The sequence below is a fragment of the Emys orbicularis genome, chromosome 11, assembly GCF_028017835.1.
Source record: "Emys orbicularis isolate rEmyOrb1 chromosome 11, rEmyOrb1.hap1, whole genome shotgun sequence".
NCBI lineage: Eukaryota > Metazoa > Chordata > Testudines > Emydidae > Emys > Emys orbicularis.
This window is the reverse complement of record NC_088693.1, coordinates 35,423,031-35,448,251: the sequence shown is the minus strand read 5'-3', so window position 1 is coordinate 35,448,251 and position 25,221 is coordinate 35,423,031. Positions and strand designations below refer to the sequence as shown.

Genomic DNA, 25,221 nt, shown 5'->3' with positions numbered 1-25,221 from the left:
ATACCAAAGTTCTAGTCACTGGTTCTGTGACCTTGAGTCTTTCAGAGGAACTTCCTTGTTTCTCTCCCTAGAACCTCACTCCTCCTTTCCTTCATTTCCCTTATACCCTGGAGAGTCTTTGAAGTCAAGATGTGAGCTACCTGCATTAGAATTCTAGCCCTGAAGTAATCTTTTTCATTAGCATATTGATGATAAGTTTGATCAAGTCCAGCATCTGTGTCACTAACTTGGCTCCAGCACGATGTCCATTCTGTGTTCCAATTTTATTCCATATTGTATGTTACCTTCTTTACCAACTTCTGTCTCTGAGATACATTATTTCTAATGCTCCTTTGGACTTGCATATACACACTCAGAATTTCTCCCCTGCTGATGCTTGTCCTTAAATATGTACCTACCTCTGTATTCCAGGCTAAATTACAATCTTTCCATTGCCTGCAGAGAGTCTCTGAATGCCCTTGCTTATATGTTAAACGATAGACCAGTTTCGCTCAGTGAGTCATACAGCTCCCATATTTTCAAAGAATGCCATATATTTCAACAGCCAATATCAGATATGATTTATGGAAAGATGGTATTCCCATAGTCATAATATGCTATATGTCTAATCAGGAATGTGAAGTGTATGCCTTTATTTATGAATTACACATAGTTTTAAAGAAGTTCTGTCAGCACACCCATTTGAAGATTAAGAATAAGCCATTGTGGTTTTTGTGGTCAACATTTTTGGTATGAATGGACAAGGTCACCTGAGAGCTCCCCCCCCCCACATTTAATATTGTTTGTGTGACATTGTCTGTATGTTTTCAAACTTTCAAATGTTTGGATTACTTTTAAGTTGAACCTTACTTCTAAATGTTCTGCTTTTTTAATGGTTGTGTTTGATAAATACAATGATATGTGCTTTTCCCCAATCTAGCAAAGTTATTTTTCTGAGACATTCCTTAGAATTTTTTAAAAAAATGTTTATGATATGCATTAGGAACTAGGGAGGCTCATAAGTTCTGTAGGGCACTTGGAGTCAGGGAATGGGATAGAGTAAAGCTGCCTAGAAGTTCTATATGGATTTTGACTTCCCAGTTGACTTCTACACATTAGCTACTCCATATTCTCCAGCCTCTGTTTGCTTCTTCAGGCTCCATACTTTCATTTCATCTCTCCATCAAAGCTTTTTCTCCCTTCAGCCATTCTGTAGTCCCCAAGACCTTAGTATATCAACATGAGCCAGAGTCCTCATGCAGGCTTTAGATGAATCATTAAGTCTTCAGGGAGGAAAACCTGGCACTGCAAGCAAGAGTCAATACAAGGAACCTAAGAGAGAAGTGGTCAGATGACTTTGGCTGGATGGAAGCTGGCTGGTGAAGGCTGCAAAATTCATCAGCACAAGCATGTGGAGCTTAAGAGCTCTGCAAGCACTCTGCATCGGGGGCAGGATGGCCCTGGAAATTTGATTTCCATAGGGCTGTAGTAATCACTAGTAGCAAGAGAAATTGGAGTCCAGTTGCTTGTGCTGGTCTCTGCTCATGCACTATTACTGGCAGCGGTTAGCTACCTAACATTCAAATATGCACATTTACCGTGTGTATAAATGAGTGTTGGGTAGTTAAGGAATAGTACCATGGTAGTTAGGAATTCCATGTTTATTTTTATCTCAAGCCCCATTACTTTCCATTCTTCCCTACTGGACTAGCTCTGCTCTCACCGTGGGGGAAGATGTCACTATCTGTACCTCTTTTGTATGTGTAGAAATGCTGTCGCCTGCCCTTTGCTGGGAGTATGTGAGAAACAATTCTGATGCTTGATGAGCAAGTTGTGAAGATTCTGTTGCCACCAGCCTAACCCATGCATATTGATGATTCTGCTACTCGCTGTCTTCCGTACACAGGAGGCTGAAGATTACACATACCTCCTATCCCAGTGTTTAAAAATTAGACCTCTGGAGACACACAATATCATCCGCTCCACTTTCTCTCTCAAGGGATTCCATTAAAACATAACTCCTGCTGGGAGAAGGTCTGGTACCTCAGAACCAGGGGTAAGGGATGAGACAGCATTTCCCTTCCCCCAAACATCGCACAGGGTTCTTAGAGTACTCTTAGCACATCAGAATGCCCTCAGAAGACACCTCCTTCAATAGAACTTCATTTTACCAGGAAGGAGTTGTGGAAAGCTATGTTGGCTCAGGTACTAAAGTATTAACAATTTTTTTCCGGTGTCATTGGTGGCATAGCCACTGATTCTAAGAGCAATACTTTAGGGGAGAGCACTAGAAACATTTATTTGACTATCTGTCTCCATTGACAAGACATAACAGAAGTGGGGTGGAGGGAGCTGAGGAAGATGACAGGAGCAAGTAATTGAGTTGGAAATTACAGCTGCTGGTAGTTGAGAGAATGGACTTCAATTTTCCTGTTTTTGCACCCAAATAAATCAGAGTGCAAAAACCCTCTAGCAATCAGTTTTCTTTTTGAAGGCTGTCTCCACAGGAAACAGGCTAGAGATTTACTTTAAGAAGAAAGAAAGAGAAAGACAGAAAGGTGTGACTAATTTGCCAGTGAATAAATAACTTACCAAATGTGCCTTTCCCTGTCTTAAAAGGGTTATGTCCTCTAGAGATCTCACCAAAATCATTCAAATAAATCTCATTAGAAATTTCTAGGACAATTTGTGTTTTAGATAAAATGTGGCAAAATCATTTGACATTCTTTCAAAAAAATACGTATTGTTTCTGAGTCCCATATTCCAAAAGTAACTTATCCAAATCATCTCAAATTTGGTTAAAAAAGTTTCCCTGGCCTACATTTGCCAAATATTAAAGGAAAAATGACATTTGTAGGATATTGGGGGAAGAGGTATTAGAATGGAAACTAAATTACAATCTTAACTTTGGAGAGGCAACTGTCTCTTCATAATACAGTTTATTGATGGAGTATCAGAGTACTCAGTGCTATGCTAGATGTAGTCTAAATATTCAGTACAATCAGCAATGGACTTTGGAAAAATGAAGTTGTCTATTCTGTATTGTCCCTGTATTTTACAACTGTTTCACCTCTGTCATGATATTGCACTCATAGACCTTCCAGAGACATGTCCCATTTGACTTCAAAACAGTATCTAAGTTCCTCGAAGTCATAACACATACCACTTTTTTTAAAAGTCTGCTAGCTCTTTATCAGTTGATACCTTCAAAAGAGGCCTTTTGTGTGGTTATCTCTTCATAGGTTCAATTAAACATTGTGCATAGGAGGAGATAATACTAGCTTGGCTGGTACATGACTGTCTCCCACAGGCTCTTCACGTCTTCCTAAGAAAAGTCTCGACAGCTGACATATTGGAGATATACTTGTACTTTTAAATGAATATGATCGTTATTTACTCTGAAACATTTAGACAGCTATATGTTTCTCTTTTACATGTACTTGGAAATATAGCAGTTCTTTTGTCACTACCCATCTGTATCTCCGACAGATTCCCTGGTAGCATCTACTTAGTGCGCCTGGCATACCTTTCCCGTGTGGACCCTAAAATACCCCTATATATACTTATACATGCCCTCTGGGCAGCTGCACACACATTTTTGCCTGTGAATTTCAGGTCTTCATTTAAAAAATAAAACTGCCTAGTTTGAAATTGTTTCATTTACAACAATGAAAGCAGCTACAATTTTTACAGTGCCTTGAGACATCACAAATCACTTTCCAATAACACTGGGAATGCCCTCCCCCAATCCCTATGTGAACATAGAAGACCCTGAACATAGGTGGAACTATCGTAGTGCCACTTTGTGGAGTATAAAATATGGCTGATCAATACAATGTATGGAGTGGGTTAACCTTCGCACACATCAGAATCCTAGCTATTGTATTCTGTACCAGTTAGCAAATATTAAGTGGATTAAAATGCCAGCAAGCAGGGCTGCCCGGGGGGGGGGGCAAATGGGGCAATTTGCCCCGGGCCCCCCCCCGAGAATATAGTATTCTATAGTGTTGCAACTTTTTTTTATGGAAGGGGCCCCTGACATTGCTTTGCCCCAGGCCCCCTCAATCCTCTGGGCAGCCCTGCCAGCAAGAAGACTATTACAGTAAACAATCTGGGAGATCATAAGTCAGAATGAGTACTGGTGCATCAGAGAAGAAGAACTGAGTTCTAGATATTTTTCCAGTTAGTGGAAAGCTGACTTTGCAACTGCAGATTCATGACTATCTGAAGAAAAGGCCTGAATCAATCAGAATTCCAAGCTTCCTGACCACAGGTGATGCTTATGTTGAAGATTCTTCTTATTAGCAACCCTCAATTGCCAGCAAAGAGTTGCCATTATCTGGCAGTTGCCAATAAGTGGAAGTCAAGTTTGTGAGGGTGCAGCCAGGGAAGGAAGTGCTGGGACATGCCTTCCCTGGCTTCAGCCCTGTAAACCAGCCTGTGCACAGGGCAGCAGCAGGAAGGGGAGCAGCAACCCAGATGCCAGGACTTTCTACAGGAAGTGGAGGCACTGGGGGCTCACGGAGCTGCACAGTACCACTCCTTGCACTCTCAGGGGATTAGGGCTAAGCATATGCCAGTGCTTCCTTCCTGCGGTGCAGCGCCTCAGCAGGGCACCTCCTGGAGAATGCAGAGAGAGAGACAGTGCAGCTCCAGCTTCCAGGTGGCACCCTCCTTCCCTGCTACTGTCCTTTCCACAGCCCCTGCAGCACCAGAAGCACTGGAATGTGCTGAGCACCCGGCTGCAGGCAGGTTTGTGGGACTGCAGCCAGAGAAAGCACATCCCAACACTTCCTGCCCTGGCTGCAGCCTTGCAAACCTGCACCTGGGGCCTTTCTTAATAAGCGTCATGCTGTTGCCAATATCCAAATCCCATTAACACTAAGGTCAATTGGACAGGACTGGTTCCCACCAAAATGTTGCTATTAACCAGAAGTTGTTAATATATGGATTGCTATTAAGCAGAATTCACTGCATATATATATTTTATATGAATCGTCATAAAATTGGAGGAATAAGTCTCGAGTTAATATCTGAAATCAGCAATAAATAGTTCAGGTTCGCAACATTAAAATGATTCTTTAACATCGATGCCCCCTAATCCTCAGAACAAGGATTGAAATCCTGGCCTCTCGTTGACTTTGATGGGTCCAGGATTTCACCCAAGATCAGTAAATAGTAGAAAAAGAGAAGGTGTTGCCCCTTCCTACAGCTGTGAATGACCATGAAGTTTCAGTATATCATCGTATATCATCACCCGTACTGACTTGATCAGTGTGTTCACAGCTTTGCAAACCAATAGCCTGAGTTCCCCTTCCCTACCACCTGGCCAATTCAAAGGGCCAGTTCCTTCCCAAATGGCACTACATCATCCAAAGTATCAGCTTCTTTAGAGTGCCTGATAGGTTGGATCTGTAATGTGTCAGCCCACTGTCTCAAATGCCACTGATGGGCCAGGTCCAACCATCCAGCTGGCCCATTCCTTCCCAAATGGATCAAGAAACTTTAGAAAGCCAAATATTCATAAAATAATAATGTTAAAATAGTTTTTTACATAATACAGTACCTCACAATATCTAATTTGGATAGAAATTCAAGGAGAATTCACTGTTTTGTGAGGTATTTCTACATGTAAATTCTATCATTGTTAAAAGGATGGAAGCAGGAACTATACAACAGAAAACCTCAAAGTATTTTGCTTATTGTATGCATTCAGTTTAGAACGATAAAATATGCACACGGTCAATTAAATGAAGAGTAAACAATTTAAGCGTGAAAATTCAAAGAATATTCTGCCAAGCGTTAAAATAATGTTTGTTAAGATTTATCTTTAAAGCTATCATATACTTTCAAAATCTGTGCTAGCCATATTATTATGTAGTTAGTTCATTTTTGTTTCTTAATTGTGAACCACAATTTTGCAGAACAGTTATTAGCTTCAGCTCCTGTATTTTATATTAATCTGATGATACTAGATATAAACTTACAGTCAATCCTTAGGAATGTTTGTTGAACTCTTTTGTCAGCCAATATGTATCCTCCTTTTTTGCCAACTGATAAAATATTTAGTAAATATATTTTTACTGTTTTGAAGCCATGTTTGAATTAGAGTTTCCAAAGAGAAGAAAAGTAGAGGTACTATAATCTTGAACTTCACTGCCTACCGTTCTTACTTCTCACAGGGGTAAAACCAAGCTGGAGCAATCAAGAACGCAGCTCTGGTGCTTTTTAACCAGGTAGAGCAACGTATCACCACTTTTACACAGGTTACCTAAGCAAGTTCTACATATCACTTTTTTAATGGCTATTGACTGGCCTGCATGCAACTAAGCTATGTTCCTTCCCCATCCATTGCAAGATAGTAGAAACATGCACAGCTGCTCTCTGCTGAGTCATGTGACTCACATCACAGCATGGTCAGGCAAGACTGGCAACCCCAACATACATTTGACTCTGCTAATGACTCTTCTAGATATTTCTGATGAAGTACTTTAACAATAACTGCATGCTCTTCAGGTTTTGGTAATATGGATCAAAACATTAAAGGAATGTTCAACTTTAAAAAAAACAAAGAAAAAAGGGAGCATGCATAGTTTTAAAAATATAAAAAACACCCTTTTTGATTCAGCCCTTATAAATGTATTGTTTTAATAAAGGAAGTTCTAGATGATTTATGTAATGCTTATTGTCACATTTAAATTCCTTAATGAATATAATTGGAACATTTCAAAATCTACTCATTTCACAAAAATATTTACATTTATTTATATTTTGAAATGTTTAATGCAAACTTGCTAGGTACTAAGAGCAATATTCTGTATTCATTTGGGCACCCACATATCTTGAATTTTCATAAACTGCATATGAACAGGACACATAATTTATGCCAAAAGTAATATTCAGCAGAAGCAAATAGACAAACAAAAAACACTTCACAGAAGAGAAGAGAGAACAGAACTGCCAAAAAAAGCCTTTACAAACATTCTCTTCCAAAAACCAAAGAAACTAAAAAACATTTGCATAATAACATTCTTCCATCAAATACAATTATTTTAGAATGCACATGTTATGATACCTGAGTCTGTGTTTCAAATCTGGGACTCACATTACTCAATGTACATCAGAGTAATTTAAGCAATCAACATTTCTTTTAAAAAAGTTGCAGTTACATTGTTTGTTTTTAATAAAAGGCAAATGTACTCTCCATTGCAGCATAACTGACAGAACTTTCACTGACAGATAAAAGCAAATATGACGCAAAAATTGATAAAAGTTTTATAAAAGTTTATAACATTTATAAAAGTTATGCACCTGTTTTTGCTCTAATGCCAGTGTAAATCTGGAGCAACTCTACTGACTTGAATGGGATTGCTGTGGATTTACATCAGTGTAGCTCTGAGTAGAATTTGACATGATTGCAGCAGTTTAGGGATCTTGTAAGGACTAAGGCTCCAATCCTGCAACTGGACCCAAAGGGACAAAATGTTGTGCCCACATGGAGTCCCACTGGCTTCAAAGGGAATCTGCACAGATAAGAATCCAACTGCAGGGTTACTACCAAAATTTTGAGTGGACTACAGAAAAGAGAAGTCACAGGGATGCCTTCCATCCTCCTATGTAACAAGATGGCAGTGCTGGGGGGAGCATTTGATCCATCTTGTTAAAGGTTTAGCAAGATTAACTCTGTGCTGTCCTCCCCACATACCCAGGAGGTATTATGGCACAATATGTCTTTCAAAAGAAAAATGCCACCATGCACCCGCTCATAAGAAGATTTTGCCTCATGGGAGACATAACTGAGCCTTCACTGTTAAAATTATGTACGGGTTAGACATTTTACATCTATATTTTTAATTCATCTTAACTGGGCAATAACTAAAATCTCCCTTACTGGACCTTATGGGCTCATACAAATTCACAGTACTGTGTGGCATACACCCTGTTTCAGTCTCAGGGCAAATATCATAATGATATAAATCAAGATATGCTCGAGCTAATCCAAAAGACCAGAATAAAGCTCTAAGAGACGTAGTTAGCAAAGTTATTTTCATAGTATACATGCAAACTTCATGATATTTGAGATTAATGGTTTGGTTCCAGGCAATTTTGAATAGGGAATTCCTTTATTTATATTATATTTTGTCAACCAAATCATACAGCAATTTGTAACAGTCAAAACTCAAAGTTTGAAATGAATAGCTGACTATTAAAGGCAATTTGTAATGGCTGAGTCCCTTTATTTATATTATTGTCACTTTGAATCATGAAGCACTTTGTAAAGCTTAAAATTTTAGCAGCCTGCTCCTGCTCCCATTGAAATCTAGAGCAAAATTAAATGGGGGCAAGAATGGGTCTTAAGTGAATGCATTCTGATGGAAATGGGCCCAACAACATGCTGTTGGTCAAGGTTTGTTTTGATGATTTAAGCTGTTGAAATCAGAAAATGCACTACTTTCAAAAGAAGAGTACATAGGCTCACTATACACTCTAATGAATGTAGTTACTCAAATATTCTGGTTGTTACTAAACCATTACTATTTATGTCTATTTGTCACATTCTATACAATAATGTGTATAATTATATATTTTTTCAGAACAACACTTCGCTCATAGAAGTAGTTTTTCCTTGATACTCTGGGGGGTGGGGAGGAGGTTCTGCTCTAATTTAAGCATGTTGTTTTGCTGATACAGGCCTTGAGAATGCTGCATCATAAACAAATAGTTTCAAATGTATCCCTGTATAGAATAAGACCCCTCTCTGCAGGTACTGATCAATTTGACAAAGAATTATTTTGTAATTCATACAATACCTTGAATTTTCTTGATATTTTTATTGGTATTACTATTAGAAAAATCAGCATTAAAACCTTTTCTAAACTACAAACATTCTTTCTTAATTTTAGGGGGGTTTGTAATTTACTTCACTTGATTTTCGACACTTGAGATTGCCTGAAAAATAAATGAAGAGCATGCTAAGGAATTGCACCCTTTGTTATATTAATGAAAATAAACTACACTTCTCTAATTTGCTGTTTAACAAATGTAACAATTGTGATGTCTGGAATAGTGGCAACAGAGTCCTGTGTTGGGCAAGAAGAGTTAAAGAACTGACTTTACTTTTCATTGACAATCATTGGAAGTATTAATGATTGATAGTTACCAGCCTTTATTCTATGGCCCTTGATGTCAGTGACTAAGCTCTTACTGATTTCAGTGGTGAAGGATGAGGCCACAAATGAGTTCTATTCTACCTAGTTTAAATATATCATATTTTTATTCTGACCAGGTACAGCTTTACATCATTTAAAGAAGGAACTTCTCATATTTCCAGTGACAGGAAGAAATTCAGGCTTATAATTATTTCTTAGTAAATAAACAGATATATAATTAGAGTATGAGTTCCCAAATCTTACTTTTCCTTTTTAAAAGGGACACCTCCCCCCCTTTTCTTTCCCCTCCACCTCCATTTAGGTTATGTGCTAGTAACTGTCAATTTTTTCTTCCTTTGGTACATAGATGATATCCACAATGAAATGATGAAAGCAAAATCCTAAAATATGTCAATATAATCCACATTATTTTTTTGTTTTTGTTTTAAATGTCTTTGTCTACTTATTTACAAAAACATATTCTTTCTTTGGTTTAAATATATCTACTTTCAATATTTTGATGCTTATGATCTTCCTCATGTTCTGATATTGAAGATTAGTAATTAAATTATTCATAAATGTTACCAATTTAGAGGCAATTCTCACATAATTATTTAACATATTTTAATTTTGGAAATCATTGAATTAATATTATTATTAAAGCCTATTATGAAAACTGAGTTAAACTGGATTTATGGCAAAATATTAACCAGAAAGTGTGTGAGAGATTATATATATATATATATGTGTGTGTGTGTGTGTGTGTGTGTGTGTGTGACACCACATACATGCACTTTTTGTGTTTTATAATACATATGTAGTATATATATAAAATAAACAATGAGCTCAATTATGCCTAATTAAGAATATATACATACATACATGCTTGATACTTAGTTATTCCTCCTGTAAACTAAAAGGATGCACATCAGGATGGGGGGAATGAGGAGGGAGGTGTGAGGATATCCTGGTAGCCAAGTAAAGCTAGAATAGTTTGCAATGTTATCCAAATCCTGAGGTAATTATCTTACCCTCCTCACACCTTGTTTCATGTATATGATGGCTCACACAATATTTTACAAGAGAAAGATGGTTTCTAAAAATAACTTTATATGGAATTTTTTGGATTGTTCTATTTGTTAGAGATTTTTCTATTTCAGGACAAATCCTATATATAAATTTGATTTTTATTTCATTACAATCATAGTTATGCAATACAACTGTGACATCAAAGGTGGCTAAGCTAATCATTATGTAGCACAGGTGACTTTAATTCACTGAAACAGTGTCTTTGGGCAGGGCTGGATACCGAAACGTAATCCTGCAATTTTCTATCAACAAAGTTGGAAATTCTTACAAAAATGCTTAAACCGATCCATCTTATCTGGGGAGAGAGGCATTGCTCATCTAAACCTGATTAAGAGATCAGCCTGGTCCATGTGATCTACCATAAAACCAAATCATTTCCTTATCTTCCAATATCTTTTTCTTTATGGAACACTTTTTAATACATTACAAATAAGTTGTTTTATTTTACAGCATTCTTTATCAGAAGAGAGAGAGAGAGAACAAGAAAACACCCCTTTTAAAAGTTGTGTTTTACTCCAGTGTGAGTCAAGCAGTTTGTTCAATGACTGATTTTTAGGTACCAGTAAAAAAAAAAAAAAAAAAAAAATCAGCCACTAGTTGGAAATAGTAAATACATTACCCAGTGTTCTTTTCAAAAGCAATACTTGTGGACAAACTGGTCTCTTGTAGGTTAAAGCACTAAAGAGATGTGATCTTCCAATCAGAAATCATGTCCATTAATGCTACAATCACCAACTATCAAATGAAAATTTTAAATTCTGCTGCATCAACACCTATCAGATGAAACATTTAAATTGATGTCTTTCAAGATAACAGAAGTACAATTACTAAAATAGGATCAGGACTTCCTACTTTGAAAACCAATTATCTGTAAATGCCTTCATGAATATTGTTTGTAAAGTACTTGACTGGGTGACTACATGTATCCAGCAAGAGGAGATTAACAACATGCAACAGTATTTGAGTCCAGTGACATCTTCTTGTAACAAATGAGTGTCCTTTATTATAACAAAGTTATGATTTTATATGACGTTCACATAAAAAAAAAAGAAGGATGGGTGGTATTGCATTTCATATAACCATAACATACAACACCAAGTCTAAAGAAATAGAACTATGGTATCTGTCAGCTCCTAGAATGTGTAGCCCAATTAAGGCCCCAATCCTGTAAAAACATACCCTCATGAGTAATTTTAGGCATGTGAGACCCGATCCAACTCAAGTCAATGGGAACTCAGTGGGAATCCTCATGTGCATAAAATGAAAGTTACTTGCAACTGGAGTTCTTTGAGATGGTTCTGTATATTCATGCTTCTGGGTATTGTCCTGCCTAGTGGTGCCTAACGGTACACGCCCTTTTATCCCCCCTGTCAGTATCTCTGAATGTTCTGAGGGCAAAGCTCTATAAAGGGGTGCAGCACCCTCTAACACCTCAGTTCCTTCCACTGCCAACTCAGAGAAAAAAAAAAAAGGATTCTGAGAAAGTGGAGAAGGAGGGTCGGAAGTATAAATATGCAGAGCCACCTCTAAGAACTCTGGTTACAAGTAACCTTCATTTCTTCTTTGAGTGGCTTTGCATATTCCCACTTACGGAATAGTTTGATAAGCAGTACTGAAAATAATCTCAATGAAGGAACAGAGTCTTCATTGAACAGAGACTGAAGCACCGCTCTATCAAATCTAGCATCAGCCCTTAGGATGGCCACTCACAAACCCCCAGAATACCAGGCATTCCGGTACTTCCCAGAATGGCGGTGGGCCCACCCCTGCTGGCACGTCCCTACCAGACAGGGGACAAACCATTTAAAACCAGGACTATCTATCTTAAAATGAGATGAATGGCCTGTCTTTCAGCCCTTGAAGCCAAATTGAAGCCATAACGTTTAGAAAAAGTGTGCACAGAACTTCAGGTTGAAGCAGTGCAAATTTTAGTAACAGGGACTTGCGCAGGACAAGCAAAAGGCATTGCCACAGCTCTGGTGGAATGAGATCGTACTGTTGTAGATACAGGAATTTCTGCTAACATGTAACATTCAACAATACATTCCTTTATCCATCTAGAAAAAATCTGGGGAGACACAGTATGATCCATGTGATTCTTAGTATAAGAGACGAATAATCTAGATGATTTTCCAAAAATTTTAGTTCTATTTAAATAATATGCAACAGTTCTTCTATCTAAAATATTTCAAACTGATTCCCCTTTATTACTAGGTGGTCTTGGAACAAATACCAGCAAATTAATTGTCTGATTAATGTGAAATTCAGAAACGACTTTTGCATAAGCTTAAGATCAGGTCTAAGAACCCCCTTTATGAAAAGATGTACGGTGGATCAGTCCCAAGGCCTTTAATTCCGTTAATTTCTGGCTGACGTTATGGCAACAATTAATGTCATTTTAATACATAAACACTCAGCCAAGGGTTCAAAAGCTGACTTCACAAATGTAGATAAAAAACAAATAAAATCCCAAGGAGAGACAGGTGAGTCCAAAATGTCTCAAAAGATATTAACTGACAATTGAAGATTGTCCAGATTTGGCCTGTAAACCTGAGACGTCCAGTGCTGCATTGTCCTCATTCTGAGATGTGCAAACAGAGTCATGTAAGTCTTAGCTGCCATGAGACCCAGGAAGAAAATTACTTTCTGTGTTAGACATATTTGAGAGTTTAAAACATACGGCACTATTTTTAAAAAATTGTCCTCTGGTAAAAAGATATTTCCTATCACCAAGTCCAATATGGAGTCTGTGAGTACAATTCTCTGAGTTGGGCAGAAATTCAACTTTTTGACATTCAGAAGCATCTCCAAGTCTGAAAAAAGGGTGGTTGTATAGCAGTATGGCTTGATAGATCCTTGCGAACAGCATCCTTCAACAGCCAATCACTCAATTATGGGTAAACAAAAATACCCCGCTTTCTCATATGAGCCGCTACTACAGAAAGGCACTTTGTAAACACTATTGGTGTGGTTAACAGGCCAAATGGGATCATGTTGTATTGGAAATGGCCTCCCAACACCTTGAAACAAAGGTACTTTGGATGACTATATTGGCAGAAATATGAAAATGTGTCCTTTCACTCAAGCATCACAAAGCAATCTATAGCTGAAAGTGAAGGGATTATGGAGGCCAGAGCTAACATACATAACTGTACTTTTTCTGTACCAAAAAGTCTCTTGAGTAAAACGCAACCTCTCAGGTTTTAGATACCTCCTCAACAGCTCCTATCAGAAGGAATTTCTGCACTTCTGAAAGTAAAATAGCCTCATGAGAAGGTTCCCTGAAAAAGGTAGGGTACAGGGAATTGAAAGGGGGAAATTTCTCAAAGTGATTGACCTAGTCCTTTTCTATAATTTCTAGCACCCATTTGTCCAATGTATTATCTGTCCTCCTCTGATGAGAAAATATGCTAGCCTGTCTCCAAACAGGAAGGGAAGGATCCCCACTGATTGATTCTGGACTCTTGATCCTGTCAGAAAATCTGAGGGTTGGTTGTTCACCAAAGACAACAGGGAGGAAGCAGATTGTTTAGATTTAGGCTTTGATTCGAAAGACTTCTTGTTTTGGTTCTGGAAAGACATAGCCTTTTGGTGTTGTTATTGATGTCTTTGATTCAATGGGAAATAAGTCAAGGAAGACTGTGTTTCTGATAATGGAAATGAGTAGTCAAAGGTCTCCGCCTGGTAAAAGAAATAAAAGCCCAAATAGCAGCTTTCGATCTTGTCTCCTTCAGCTTTTCCAGCAACTCATCCACCTTTTCACTTAAAAGACCATCCCCTAACTCAATTCTCATATCCTGAGCCAGAGAAGAGCAACAAACCCAAGCTTGTCTACTCCAGGTAACTGCATATGCCAGTGCTCTAGCAGAAGAGTTCAAGGTGTCTAAAGAAGCTCCAAAAGCATGCTTTGTCATATTTTGACCTCCAATAGGATCACATTTGCTAATTTCCTTTTGTTATCTGGCAAATCCTGCACAAACAATGCCATCTTTTCCCATAGGTGGAACTGAGAGTGGATCATAGTTGCTTGATAATTTTCCACCCTAATACCAAGAAGGGAAGAGGAGAATACTTTTCTCCCTAAGGAATCAATATTTTCCCTTCTCTATCAGTGCTTGTCCAGACCTCAACATGCTACTGGTAGCAGCCACAACCTAATGAATTAGGTACAGGTTGTGTGTAAAAATATGAAAACTGCTACGAGGATATCTGATATAATTTATCTGCCTTCTTCAAAATAGGCTGGCAAAAAGTAAAAGTGGACCAAACAGATGTAGCTCGCTGCGGTAGACCATCAAGAATTGATAACAAACTTCCTACTCTTGCAGGTAGCTTAAACAATGTCGAACACTGGATGGGATGTTTTCTCCACAGCTAGTGAATTTAATTTCAATGTGAACACTGTGTGATCCATCAGGTCATGGCACTGCAGAGCATCCTCAAAAGGAAAAGAGGCAGAAGCCACTCCCACATGCTCATCTGGTGACAAATCAGGATCGGGGTCTATGTCAGCCTACTCTTGTTCAAAAACAGAAGTTATCTCTGTATCTTCTTCTTCAGATAGACAATCAGGTACCACTATCTGAGATGCAGACAGATCTGGTGGAACTGGATCCGAGGATTTCTCCACCACTGGATCCTTTACAGGTAAAATATCACCTTTCCATCCATAAGGAGGGCGACTGAAAAATTCCTGTGGCAGCTCCCAATAAGGCCATGGACTCCAGGACTGCCAGTCTCCCCCACAACTGTGATGTGAGAACATACGTGCAGGAGGAGGATCAAAAAGAAGAAGCAGGAAGAAACAGTCTCTTTATTCTTCCTCTGTCATCCTCTAAACACGGATCTGGCCTTGGATCAGTAATGGATTGCACTGAAGATAGTAATGGACCTAGAGATTGGAGAGAAAACTCTTTGTGGGGACACTGTAGGAGACTTAGGAGGAGAAGGTGTAGACGGACCAGGAGAAAGACTAATAATCTCCTCTTCTCTTCTCCTTTTTTCAGGAGAATTGACACTGAACTCAGAACTGACGAAGCCTGTCTCTTCCTCTCATTTAGATCCAAGAAGCCCTCAGAAGCCAAATGGTGTACATCAGCCAAAGTAAATATATTCTATGGACCCGAAGATGGAGCTGAAACTGGACAGAGGTCGAAGTTGGAGCTGAAGACCTGGATGGCATGGAATCTGGTGAAATACACAGATCTGCCCGCTTGGTACTTGAAGCTGAAGCCAGAGCCAGCCTGGATTTTGGAGCCATAGTTGTAGAGGCCCTGTCAGAATCAGATAGATCTGACAAATCTGAAATGAGGGATCTAGCATTTCTAACAGTGGCTGTCTTCTCCCTTGACTGCTTCTTCGGAACCAACACAGCTGGAGCTGACAGTGTGGCTCTTGGTTCTGTAGCAGACAGTCTGCTCTTCATCATCACCTGTGCCTTTGAAGCCCTGGCTGCTTGAGCAACAGGATCTGGAGACAGACCCAACAAAGGTTCTGATTTCCTGCAGCCTTTAAAGTGTTTCATCTTGCAGGAGTAAGTGACAGTATGTCCCAGTACAGATCCTTGAGGTCCCCACTACTTACCTCTCTCCATTATGAAAACTGACCATTTATTCCTACCCTTTGTTTCCTATCTGTTAACCAGTTACTGATCCATGAAAGGATATACCCTCTCACCCCATGACTGTGACTTTGCTTAGGAGTTTTTGGTGTCGGACCTTGTCAAGGGCTTTCTAAAAGTTTAAGTACACTATATCCACTGGATCACCCTTGTCCACATGCTTGTTGATATCTTCAAAGAATTCTAACAGATTGGTGAGGAATGATTTCCTTTCACTAGGAAACAACAAGCCATGTTGACTCTTCACCAAAACATAGTGTGTGTCTATGTGTCTGATAATTCTGTTCTTTACTATAGTTTCAATCAGTTTGCCTGGTATTGCCAGGACCGCCTCTGGAGCCTTTTGTTTAAAAAATTCAGCATTACATTAGCTATTCTCTAATCATTTGGTATGGAGGCTCATTTAAGTGATAGGTTACATACTACAGTTAGTAGTTCTGCAATTTCACGTTTGAGCTCCTTCTGAACTCTTGGGTGAATACCATCTGGTCCTGGCGACTTAGTACTGTTTAATTTATTAATTTGTTCCAAAACCTCCAATATTGACATCTCAGTCTGGGAGATGTGTCATCGAAGAAGAATGGGAATCTCCCACACATCCTTTGCAGTTAAGACCGACAAAGAATTCATTTAGCTTCTGCTTTTTCTTCAGTTTCACCAAGCTACTAACTGACTTAACTAACTAACTAAAACTATACTAAACAATTACCAAGACACTAAGAACTGGGGGAAAAAACCCAGATCCGAATGGTCTGGAGTGGTTTACTTCCATCTGGCACAGTGGTTGGAAGAAAGTGAGGTGATAGAAGGCATTGCCCCCACTCCTTACAACATCTGGAGATGCTGAGGGCAGAGGCAAAGGGGCTGTGCAAGTGCTCTAACAGACACTGCTTGGAGAAGGTTCTAACATCAGGCACCACCAGGCAACGCAATACCCATAAGTGGGAATATGCAGAACTGCTCAAAGAAGAAATGATAATCATACTTATTATTTAGATGTGGATTACTGATCTACAGTAACCCTATTTCTTTAGGCCTGCTCCAAAGCCCAGTGCAGTCAATGGAAAGAGTCACATCAATTTCAATTATGTATGGATCATGTCCTTTCCAAATAATTTAAGGCCTGATCCTGCAAGCTGTCTCCTGAGTTAATGGAAGGCCAGGATGTAATATCAGTCCTTAACTAAAGATCAATAGAAAATGTAGTTTTCAGAACTGTTCATCTCCTTTACAAAAGCTACACAAAATTCCAAAAAAGCCACAAGAAATCATAAAGTAACATTTTATCAAGGTTTATACTGAAACAGAATGTCACAGCCAGTCAGAGCTCAGGTACAGTCACTGCCTTTCAACCATATTATAGTTTTCCATACATTGTGCAAGTCTCAGCATTCTGATTGATATCCTCAGAATTTGATGTCTATATGTTCACAAACATGACAACTCCCGAATCTCATGTCCACATTTAATCAATCATTTTGTTTATCATTTTATTCAATTAAATATTTGTTCATTAGATATTTCAGCAAGGTAACAACTACCTGAGAGTGGTGCCTATTGATTCAGTAGTATCCATATCCTGGGCTGATAAAGGTGTCAGGCTAGATCCTCAGGGTGGTGTAAATTTGTGTAGCTTAACGGAGGTCACGCTCCCCTTGATTGGAAGTCAATGGAGCTACACAGATTTACACAACATCTCAGGATATGGCACATCAGCATCCAAGTACTTTAGCCTAGAATAGGATTATTATTTCATGATCAGGAATCAGACTCAAATTTTCAATATAAATAATGCCTCTAAATTATTCTGTATTCTAATACAATACAGGATCAATCTTTAAATAATGCTCCTAATCAGCATCCAGTTATCAGTATTAATGTTTCATGTATGTAGTGTACTCGATGTACTTACATCAATTCCTATATAAATCTGTAAAATTAACTGTAGATAGAGTATGTAGCCATTCCTGACATTATAAATTATATGGCAATAACACTAATAGTTTCTTACCAATACTATAATCTAAATTACAGTGATGTAGCATATTACTTCTACGGCTGCATGGTCTATAATGATGTATTTCACTACGGTGCTTTCTTTAGGGCTGAAGACTTGGTTACATTACCTATTTAAAACTGAATAAGAATGTATTTCTGATTGAAGTAATTCAAGACACAAATCAACAAAATATTAACAGCTAAAAACATGTTACAAACTCTTTGACGAGTACTTGTTTTCACTTTAGTTGTGCTCAGAAATGCATTTAAAAATAGTTTTACTTGCAAATGTAAAAGCAAATACAGGTGCCAGAATAATAGATAGCCTTAAACTGCCAATAGACCAGTGGCCTGATTCAAAGTCCACTAAAGTCAGTGGAGAGGCTTCCATTGAGTTCAGGAGCCTTTGGATCAGTCCCTGAATCATGCACTCTTCAGTCCTCAGCAAAACTTCCACTGAAGTCAGTAGGAGTTTTGCCTGAGTAAGGACTGCATGATTTGACTATGTATAAAGATAATACATGCATAGTGGAAGATAATGCAAAATAGTGGCTTGACCTAAAGTTAACTTACTGCTCCTCTCAACTGACATTACAGTAAGATACTTAAACAACAGGTCATGTGTACTGTCATAAGGATTGCTACCGGAAAAAAGATCTAATTTTCAACATTTCAATCCATACACTATATACAGGGCCGGCTCCAGGCACCAGCTGAGCAAGCTGGTGCTTAGGGTGGCAGATTGTTCGAGGTGGAATTCTGCCCAATCCTAGGGCGGCACGGCCGCTTTTTTTTCTTTCTTTTTTTTTTTTTTGTTCCGCTCCGGCCACCCTGTAGAGGGCGGCGGCGTGGAGAACCAGAGCACCCTGCAGGGCAGTCCTCCTCCTTCCCTCCCCGCCGACCGGAGCGGAGCACTCGTGGCAGGCGGCAGGAGGCGGCGCAGCGGGAGGGGCCACGTGGCAGCGCCCCTGCTGTGGCCCTGGCTGCCCCCTTCTCTCTCTCTCCCACCCGCTCCCTCCCCAGCCGGTCCCCCTGCACCTCTGGCCGCGCTGCAGGTTTTTTTTTTTTTTTGCTTTGCCGTTCTGCCGCCCCGTTTTTTTTTTTTTTACTTGGGGCGGCCAAAAAGCCAGAGCCGGCCCTAACTGTATATTTTAGAGAAAATACCATTTGTAATGGACATGAAGATATGCTGATTTCTATTGGTTTGGTCATTGTGCTGGAAAGATTAAGTGACATTCACAGTTTAATCCAATATAATAGGGAGTGAAATAACTAACAGTATGGCATATGCAAATTGACCAATTTTAATAGTATTGAACCTTAATTTCAGAATTCTTACACATGGATCAGGTTAGTGGACAAATTATTTTTTAGAATTTCCTATAAGAAGATAGTCTAGAAATCAAAACCACACTACATAGATTTTAATACTATGATTTTGCTTATGGTAATGCATATTATCAATATGTATTTACTGATAATCTTATTTAAAAGTTGTGGAGCACTGACATATTTCAATGTCTTCTATGAATAATATATACTTAGTGAGGAAAAAAAAATTTCCTGTGGGATTTTATTTTCAGAAGCTAAATGCATCCAGCTCATCTGAAGGCAGCACAGTTGATATTGCCCCTCCTGGAGAGGGCGAACAAGCTGAGATTGAACCTGAAGAAGCTCTTGAACCAATAGCCTGTTTTACAGAAGGTAACAAAACACAATATTGCCTAAAGATTGCGTTAGCAAACTGGGGCTTGATTCAATCACAATTTGCTTCTACAACAGTTGGCTCTTGAAACACCATGGGCCTTCTTGGTTTCACTAGCCAAGAGAAGCTACTCCCTTCTCAGTGATAACAATCAACTGTCAAAGTAGGAATTCTCTGGAAGGTGGCTAACTCTCCTCCCTGCTCAATCGCTAACATATCTCAATATTAAGGTACTTGCAGTATTAATTTTTTCAATCCTATAATTGTGTTTTGTAGTCAATAGAGAAGGCCCTTAGAATTTGGAGCAACTCTATTTTTCTGAGAGAAACAGAACTGACATGGGCCAACAGCCACAAACACTACTGTGTTTTGGATATACAGTAGAACCTCAGAGTTATGAACACCAGAGTTACGAACTGACCAGTCAACCATACACCTCATTTGGAACTGGAAGTACGCAATCAGGCAGCAGCAGAGACAAAAAAAAGTAAATACAGTACAGTGCTATGTTAAATGTAAACTACTAAAAAAAATAAAAGGGAAAGGAGCAGTTTTCTTCTGCATAGTAAAGTTTCAAAGCTGTATTAAGTCAATGTTCAGTTGTAAACTTTTGAAAGAACCATAATGTTTTGTTCAGAGTTATGAACATTTCAGAGTTACGAACAACCTCCATTCCCGAGGTGTTCGTAACTCTGAGGTTCTACTGTAGTTCATAGATTGTGTGTAATATAGACAGATATTTTTAAAGTCAATTTCATACTTAGTTGTAAATGCAAATCACTGTCAATTTCTCTCCATGGTTTCACTCCTAAATGTAGTTTAAATCTACTTACTATCACTATTCAGATGTTCAGAACCTTGTAACGGCAAATAGGGGATTCCAGTATCAGATTTTAAAAGTATCTCATAAAGAGAGTGGCTATCAAACTAAGAATTTTTATAATAATTTGGATGCCAGAGTGATTAACTACTTCAAAATAAGTTGCTATTTTATTCCAATTTCTAGTTATTTAATATGTTTACAGGTTGTGTGCAGAAGTTCACATGTTGTCAAGTAAGTATAGAAGATGGCAAAGGCAAAAACTGGTGGAATCTTAGGAAAACCTGCTACAGCATAGTTGAACACAACTGGTTTGAGACATTCATTGTCTTCATGATTCTTCTGAGCAGTGGCGCTCTGGTGAGTGAAACAATTATGACATATTCTGAAAAATAAGTTTTTAGAAGGGTGATTTATTAAAAGTATGTTTGCATACAGGATAGTTTTTGATCAGTATGAAAATCTATTCAATTTAAGAAATATTTGGGAATCAGCAGAAGCAAACACTCACGTTATAATGTGCAAGATAAAGAAGTATTGATAGATGTATTTTAATCGCAGCTGTGCAAAATGTTCATGCTGAAACCCAAAATCACTCTAAAACTTCCTGCATTTCATGTTTCATTACAGTTTTGAAATGTGGACCAAGGTTGGAAGGCTTGCTAAAATTCACATATGTTTTGATTAGAGATGGACCAAAACCAAAACACTGGGCTAAACTCTGCTTTTAATTAGACTGGTGTAAATCTGGAGTAACTTTATTAAAGCCAGTGGAGTTACCCAGAATTTATAGTGGTTACTCATTGCAGAAGTTTTGGACCTGAATACTACTGACTTTTGTTACTGTTTGGATTTGGACCAAAATTTTGAATTGTGAGCCCATCTCTACTTCTGAGAGGACCTGGGCCGATGAATGAGTGCACATCAAAATCATATGCAAATCATGGTTTTGACATGAAAACATGTACACATTTATGGCTTCAAATTATTTTACTTTAGGATTTGGGGCCATTTGAACTATCTGGTGAAGCCCAGGAACTCTTTGCATTCTGCTTAAATCATCCCCTTCATGCTCTACCCTGGCTCATTGTTGTCTTACTATTATGATTTTCTAAATTTTTTGTCATCTTTGGAATGTATAAGATTTCACGAAATGGCAATTGTTTCCAAAAAGATCGTCACTCTTCACCACTCTCCCATTTCAAATTACACAAGCTCTGCACTTGCAACCCTATCAATGGGCATAGTATACTTTCCAAAAACGAATTACAAACATTTCCATAAATACACTTAAATATCTATTTTCTTGCCAATTAACACTGTCTTTTTTTCTTGGTTATGCTGATAGGAAAAAGATTTTATTTAAATGGGGAAGTAAATAAAATCTTCCTCACTACTCCTCTCTGGGAGAATATACGTATCTGGAACAGGAGGATTTTTTGGGTTAAGCCCCATATTAAAATATTGGCAGAAAATCATTCTTTGTATTTATTTCTTGATTCAGCAATAAAATAGGATTGCAAATCCTGAAGTCTCTACAGGCAATAATTCTTACACAGGCAAATTTCTCACTAACTTCTGTGAAGGTTTATTTAAAGGTTGAATAAAAATCTGAGTAAGGGCCTCAGGATTTGGCCTGGAATTGTTTACTTTGATTTTGTAAAACCTCAATTGTGAAAAGAAATCACAGCTAATTGAGGGTCACACAAACAGTACACAGAATTACATGTGGAGTCCCTATATTTCTTGTTTCTCAAAATAAAAGAGACTAGACTTTTCCTTTTGCTTAAGAAAAGGATTCATATTCAAAACATATTCTCCATATTCTATTGGAGAAAGCATAAAACAAGACTGCCTCTCTCAAAGTTGTATTCCATTGAAGCAGATGTAGTGAAATGGGAACTAAGTAACATAAGAGTTGAAAATGGTGCACAAAGAAGAGACAAAAACTTAAATCCCACCGCTTTCTTCATTTATCTAATTGATCTTTCTGAACCAGGAAGTGTTATGAATACTTGCAAACTTTGTGTTCACAGGCTTTTGAAGACATATATATAGAGCAGCGCAAGACTATCAAGACCATGCTGGAATATGCTGACAAGGTTTTCACTTACATCTTCATTCTGGAAATGCTTCTGAAATGGGTTGCCTATGGTTTTCAAATGTATTTCACTAATGCCTGGTGCTGGCTGGACTTCTTGATTGTTGATGTAAGTTCTTTATTCTTCAAGTCTTTTTTGACTGATTTTCCTATCAACAAAGTTACAAAGCTCACTATTGTGAAGTAGATTTCTAATGAACACAGTACTTTCAGCAAAAATTTATGAAAATTTTACTAACAGCCTGTTGTTATCTGATGGTGTTACTAAACGTACATTTATATTCAAAAGAAAAAACTGTAACTAACAGAACATTACATACTAAACTAAAGCCAGGACATACCAAAGTTAAGGTCCCATGCAAACCTCCAAAATGTGTGTATATACATTATGACACAGTCTTATTATATGATCACATGTTGTTTCTCAAATAATAGATTATATCATCATGGAATTTTTCTACAGCCATCCAAACTTTGCATCTAAGATATTATGTTTGGTCCAAATGCTGTCAAAGCTTTATTAGCTGTTCGACAATTTGTAATAAATAAGTCAGCTATGATTTGGGAGGGTTTATGATGGAAGAGGAGAGAAGCTTTCTTGGCTTCCTTCCCAGCCATGGCATATATGTACAGGGGATGGATCACTTGATGATTACCTGTTCTGTTCATTCCCTATGGGGCACCTGGCATTGGCCATTGTAGAAAGACAGGATACTGGGCTAGATGGACCTTTGTCTGGCTATGCCGAAAAAATGACAGGAGACATTAGATATGGGTTTAATCAGGCCACAACTTCATTATTAGATGTCTGGGACTAACCCGGCGGACAAAATGTGCAGTGCAGGTGAAAACCCCCACAATTCACCGAGGGGCAGGGTGAATGCTTTTTTTCAGCCCCTCCTTCCTCTCCCGCCTCCCCCCCCCCCCCACATACACACACACACCTTTCCGTTCATGTCCCTCCAGCAGACCCACTGCCGGGACCCTCCAATTCCAACCAATTCCAGGGAGGGGGGGGGGCCTTCCACCAGCTCCCCCCCCTTTTCATCCAGGTCCCTCCAACAATTCCCTTGCTGGGACCTTACTGACCACCCCCCCTCGTAGGAGGGGTTAAGATAGACTATAATGATGGGGGGTTGGCTCCCTGCTGTACCAATCATAGGAGTCCCCAACTGGCCCCGGCTTGCTCAATTACCAAGCACCTCTCCTTAATTCCTTTCCCAATCCATTTATCCATTCTTTTGTACCTTAATTTATGGAGTACCTGCACTGAACATCCGTTATACACTTAAATAAAGAGTTGCAACATATGGCCTACTGCCCGTCATGCTCTGCATGAACACAGCCCACCTGAACCTGCTGCGAGGAAGGCAAAAAACCCCAACTGCACCTGGCCAATATGATGGTAAGGGAAAAATTCCTACCCAGTCTAGCCAGATAACCCCCCCACACTTGCTTAAAGTGCAGGACGGTGATTGTCTGACCCAGTACGGCTGTTCTTATGTTCTTATGGCACCTTATAGACTAACAGACGTATTGGAGCATGAGCTTTCGTGGGTGAATACCCACTTTGTCGGATGCAGCATTTTTGCTGCTTTTACAGATCCAGACTAACACGGCTACCCCTCTGATACTTATGTTCTTATGTTCATTGTCTTAAGGGATCAGTGCTCCCAGAATATTTTGGTCTCCTGCCTTCCCATATTATCTGACTCAGTTCTTTAGTGAGCCAAAGTGATGTGTGCGTTCAAATGAGAATGAGTATCTTGGAGGCAAAGGTGCTTATGATTATTGTATTGCTTCACTAGGCAGTCCAAATTTGGGTCCCATTACTGTAATGTTTCTGTTAGTATGCTCTAGAACAGGGGTAGTCAATTATTTTTTGTCAAGGTCCAAATTTATTAGTCAAGGTATAGTGAAGGTCCAGACTTCAGAGAAAATTTTAAAAAACCCAATAACAATAATAATAAGTAAATAAAAAGATTTTGGGTCCATTCAAAAGCATCTGGAAGTCCAGATTTGGCCCACGGTCCGCCTATTGACTACCCCTGCTCTAGAAATTTGTCAGGTTCAGGAGTCTCACACGACAGACTGGCTTAATTGGTCTACCACGCAGCTAGGAAGTGGAGAAAAACATAATTTTCATCTGGATGACGTAATGTATGCTACACCATGGTGAAGCGCCAGTGCCATTATGTGGTAGTCTCAATGCGTGGTTTCAATAAGAGGTAATGCAGAATTCAGGGGCTTCTATCTGGGAATTTTAAAGAAGAAACTTACTCACACCTTTATAGATGAGCCATAGATCATGTTTCAATTGCTCTATTTTTATAATGAAGGCTCCAATTGATTTATTTTTTTAAAAGAGCATACTTGATGTAGAGTTTTGGGTGCTTTTTCAGCAATAGCGTTGCCTAAGAAAAGAATCTCATAATGAGGTCCTCAGAAGTGATAAATATTTTGCAATCTAATTTAAAATTTCCCCATTTTCCTTAATTTTATAAAAATAAGAATGACCAGACAAGAGCTGAACATCCCACCTTCCTAGAAAAAATATATTCCATGTTCTGGAATGCAGTCAACAAATGTTTTACTGTACGTAAGGCTAATTCAGCAGTTCCCTCTTGAGCACTCCAAATCAGCACTTCCAAAAGAAACTTATGAACTCACTTGAGAGTACGAGGGAAAGTAATAGAGAGAGATTCAGACTGTGACACAGAAGCTATGTTTACATTCTCCCATTTATGGGGTTTATGCTTC

The 25,221-nt window shown here is 38.7% G+C and overlaps 1 protein-coding gene across 20 annotated transcripts in view; it reads left to right on the top strand.

Annotated features, from left to right (window-relative positions):
* LOC135885537 (sodium channel protein type 2 subunit alpha-like) overlaps positions 1–25,221 on the top strand; it is a 102,140-nt gene that overhangs the window by 50,358 nt on the left and 26,561 nt on the right. For all 20 annotated transcript variants that reach the window (XM_065413301.1, XM_065413298.1, XM_065413306.1 and 17 more), the window contains 3 exons: positions 19,419–19,539; positions 20,566–20,720; positions 22,397–22,570. In XM_065413301.1, coding sequence (XP_065269373.1) covers positions 19,419–19,539; positions 20,566–20,720; positions 22,397–22,570 — 450 coding nt within the window. The remainder of the gene's footprint in view (positions 1–19,418; positions 19,540–20,565; positions 20,721–22,396; positions 22,571–25,221) is intronic.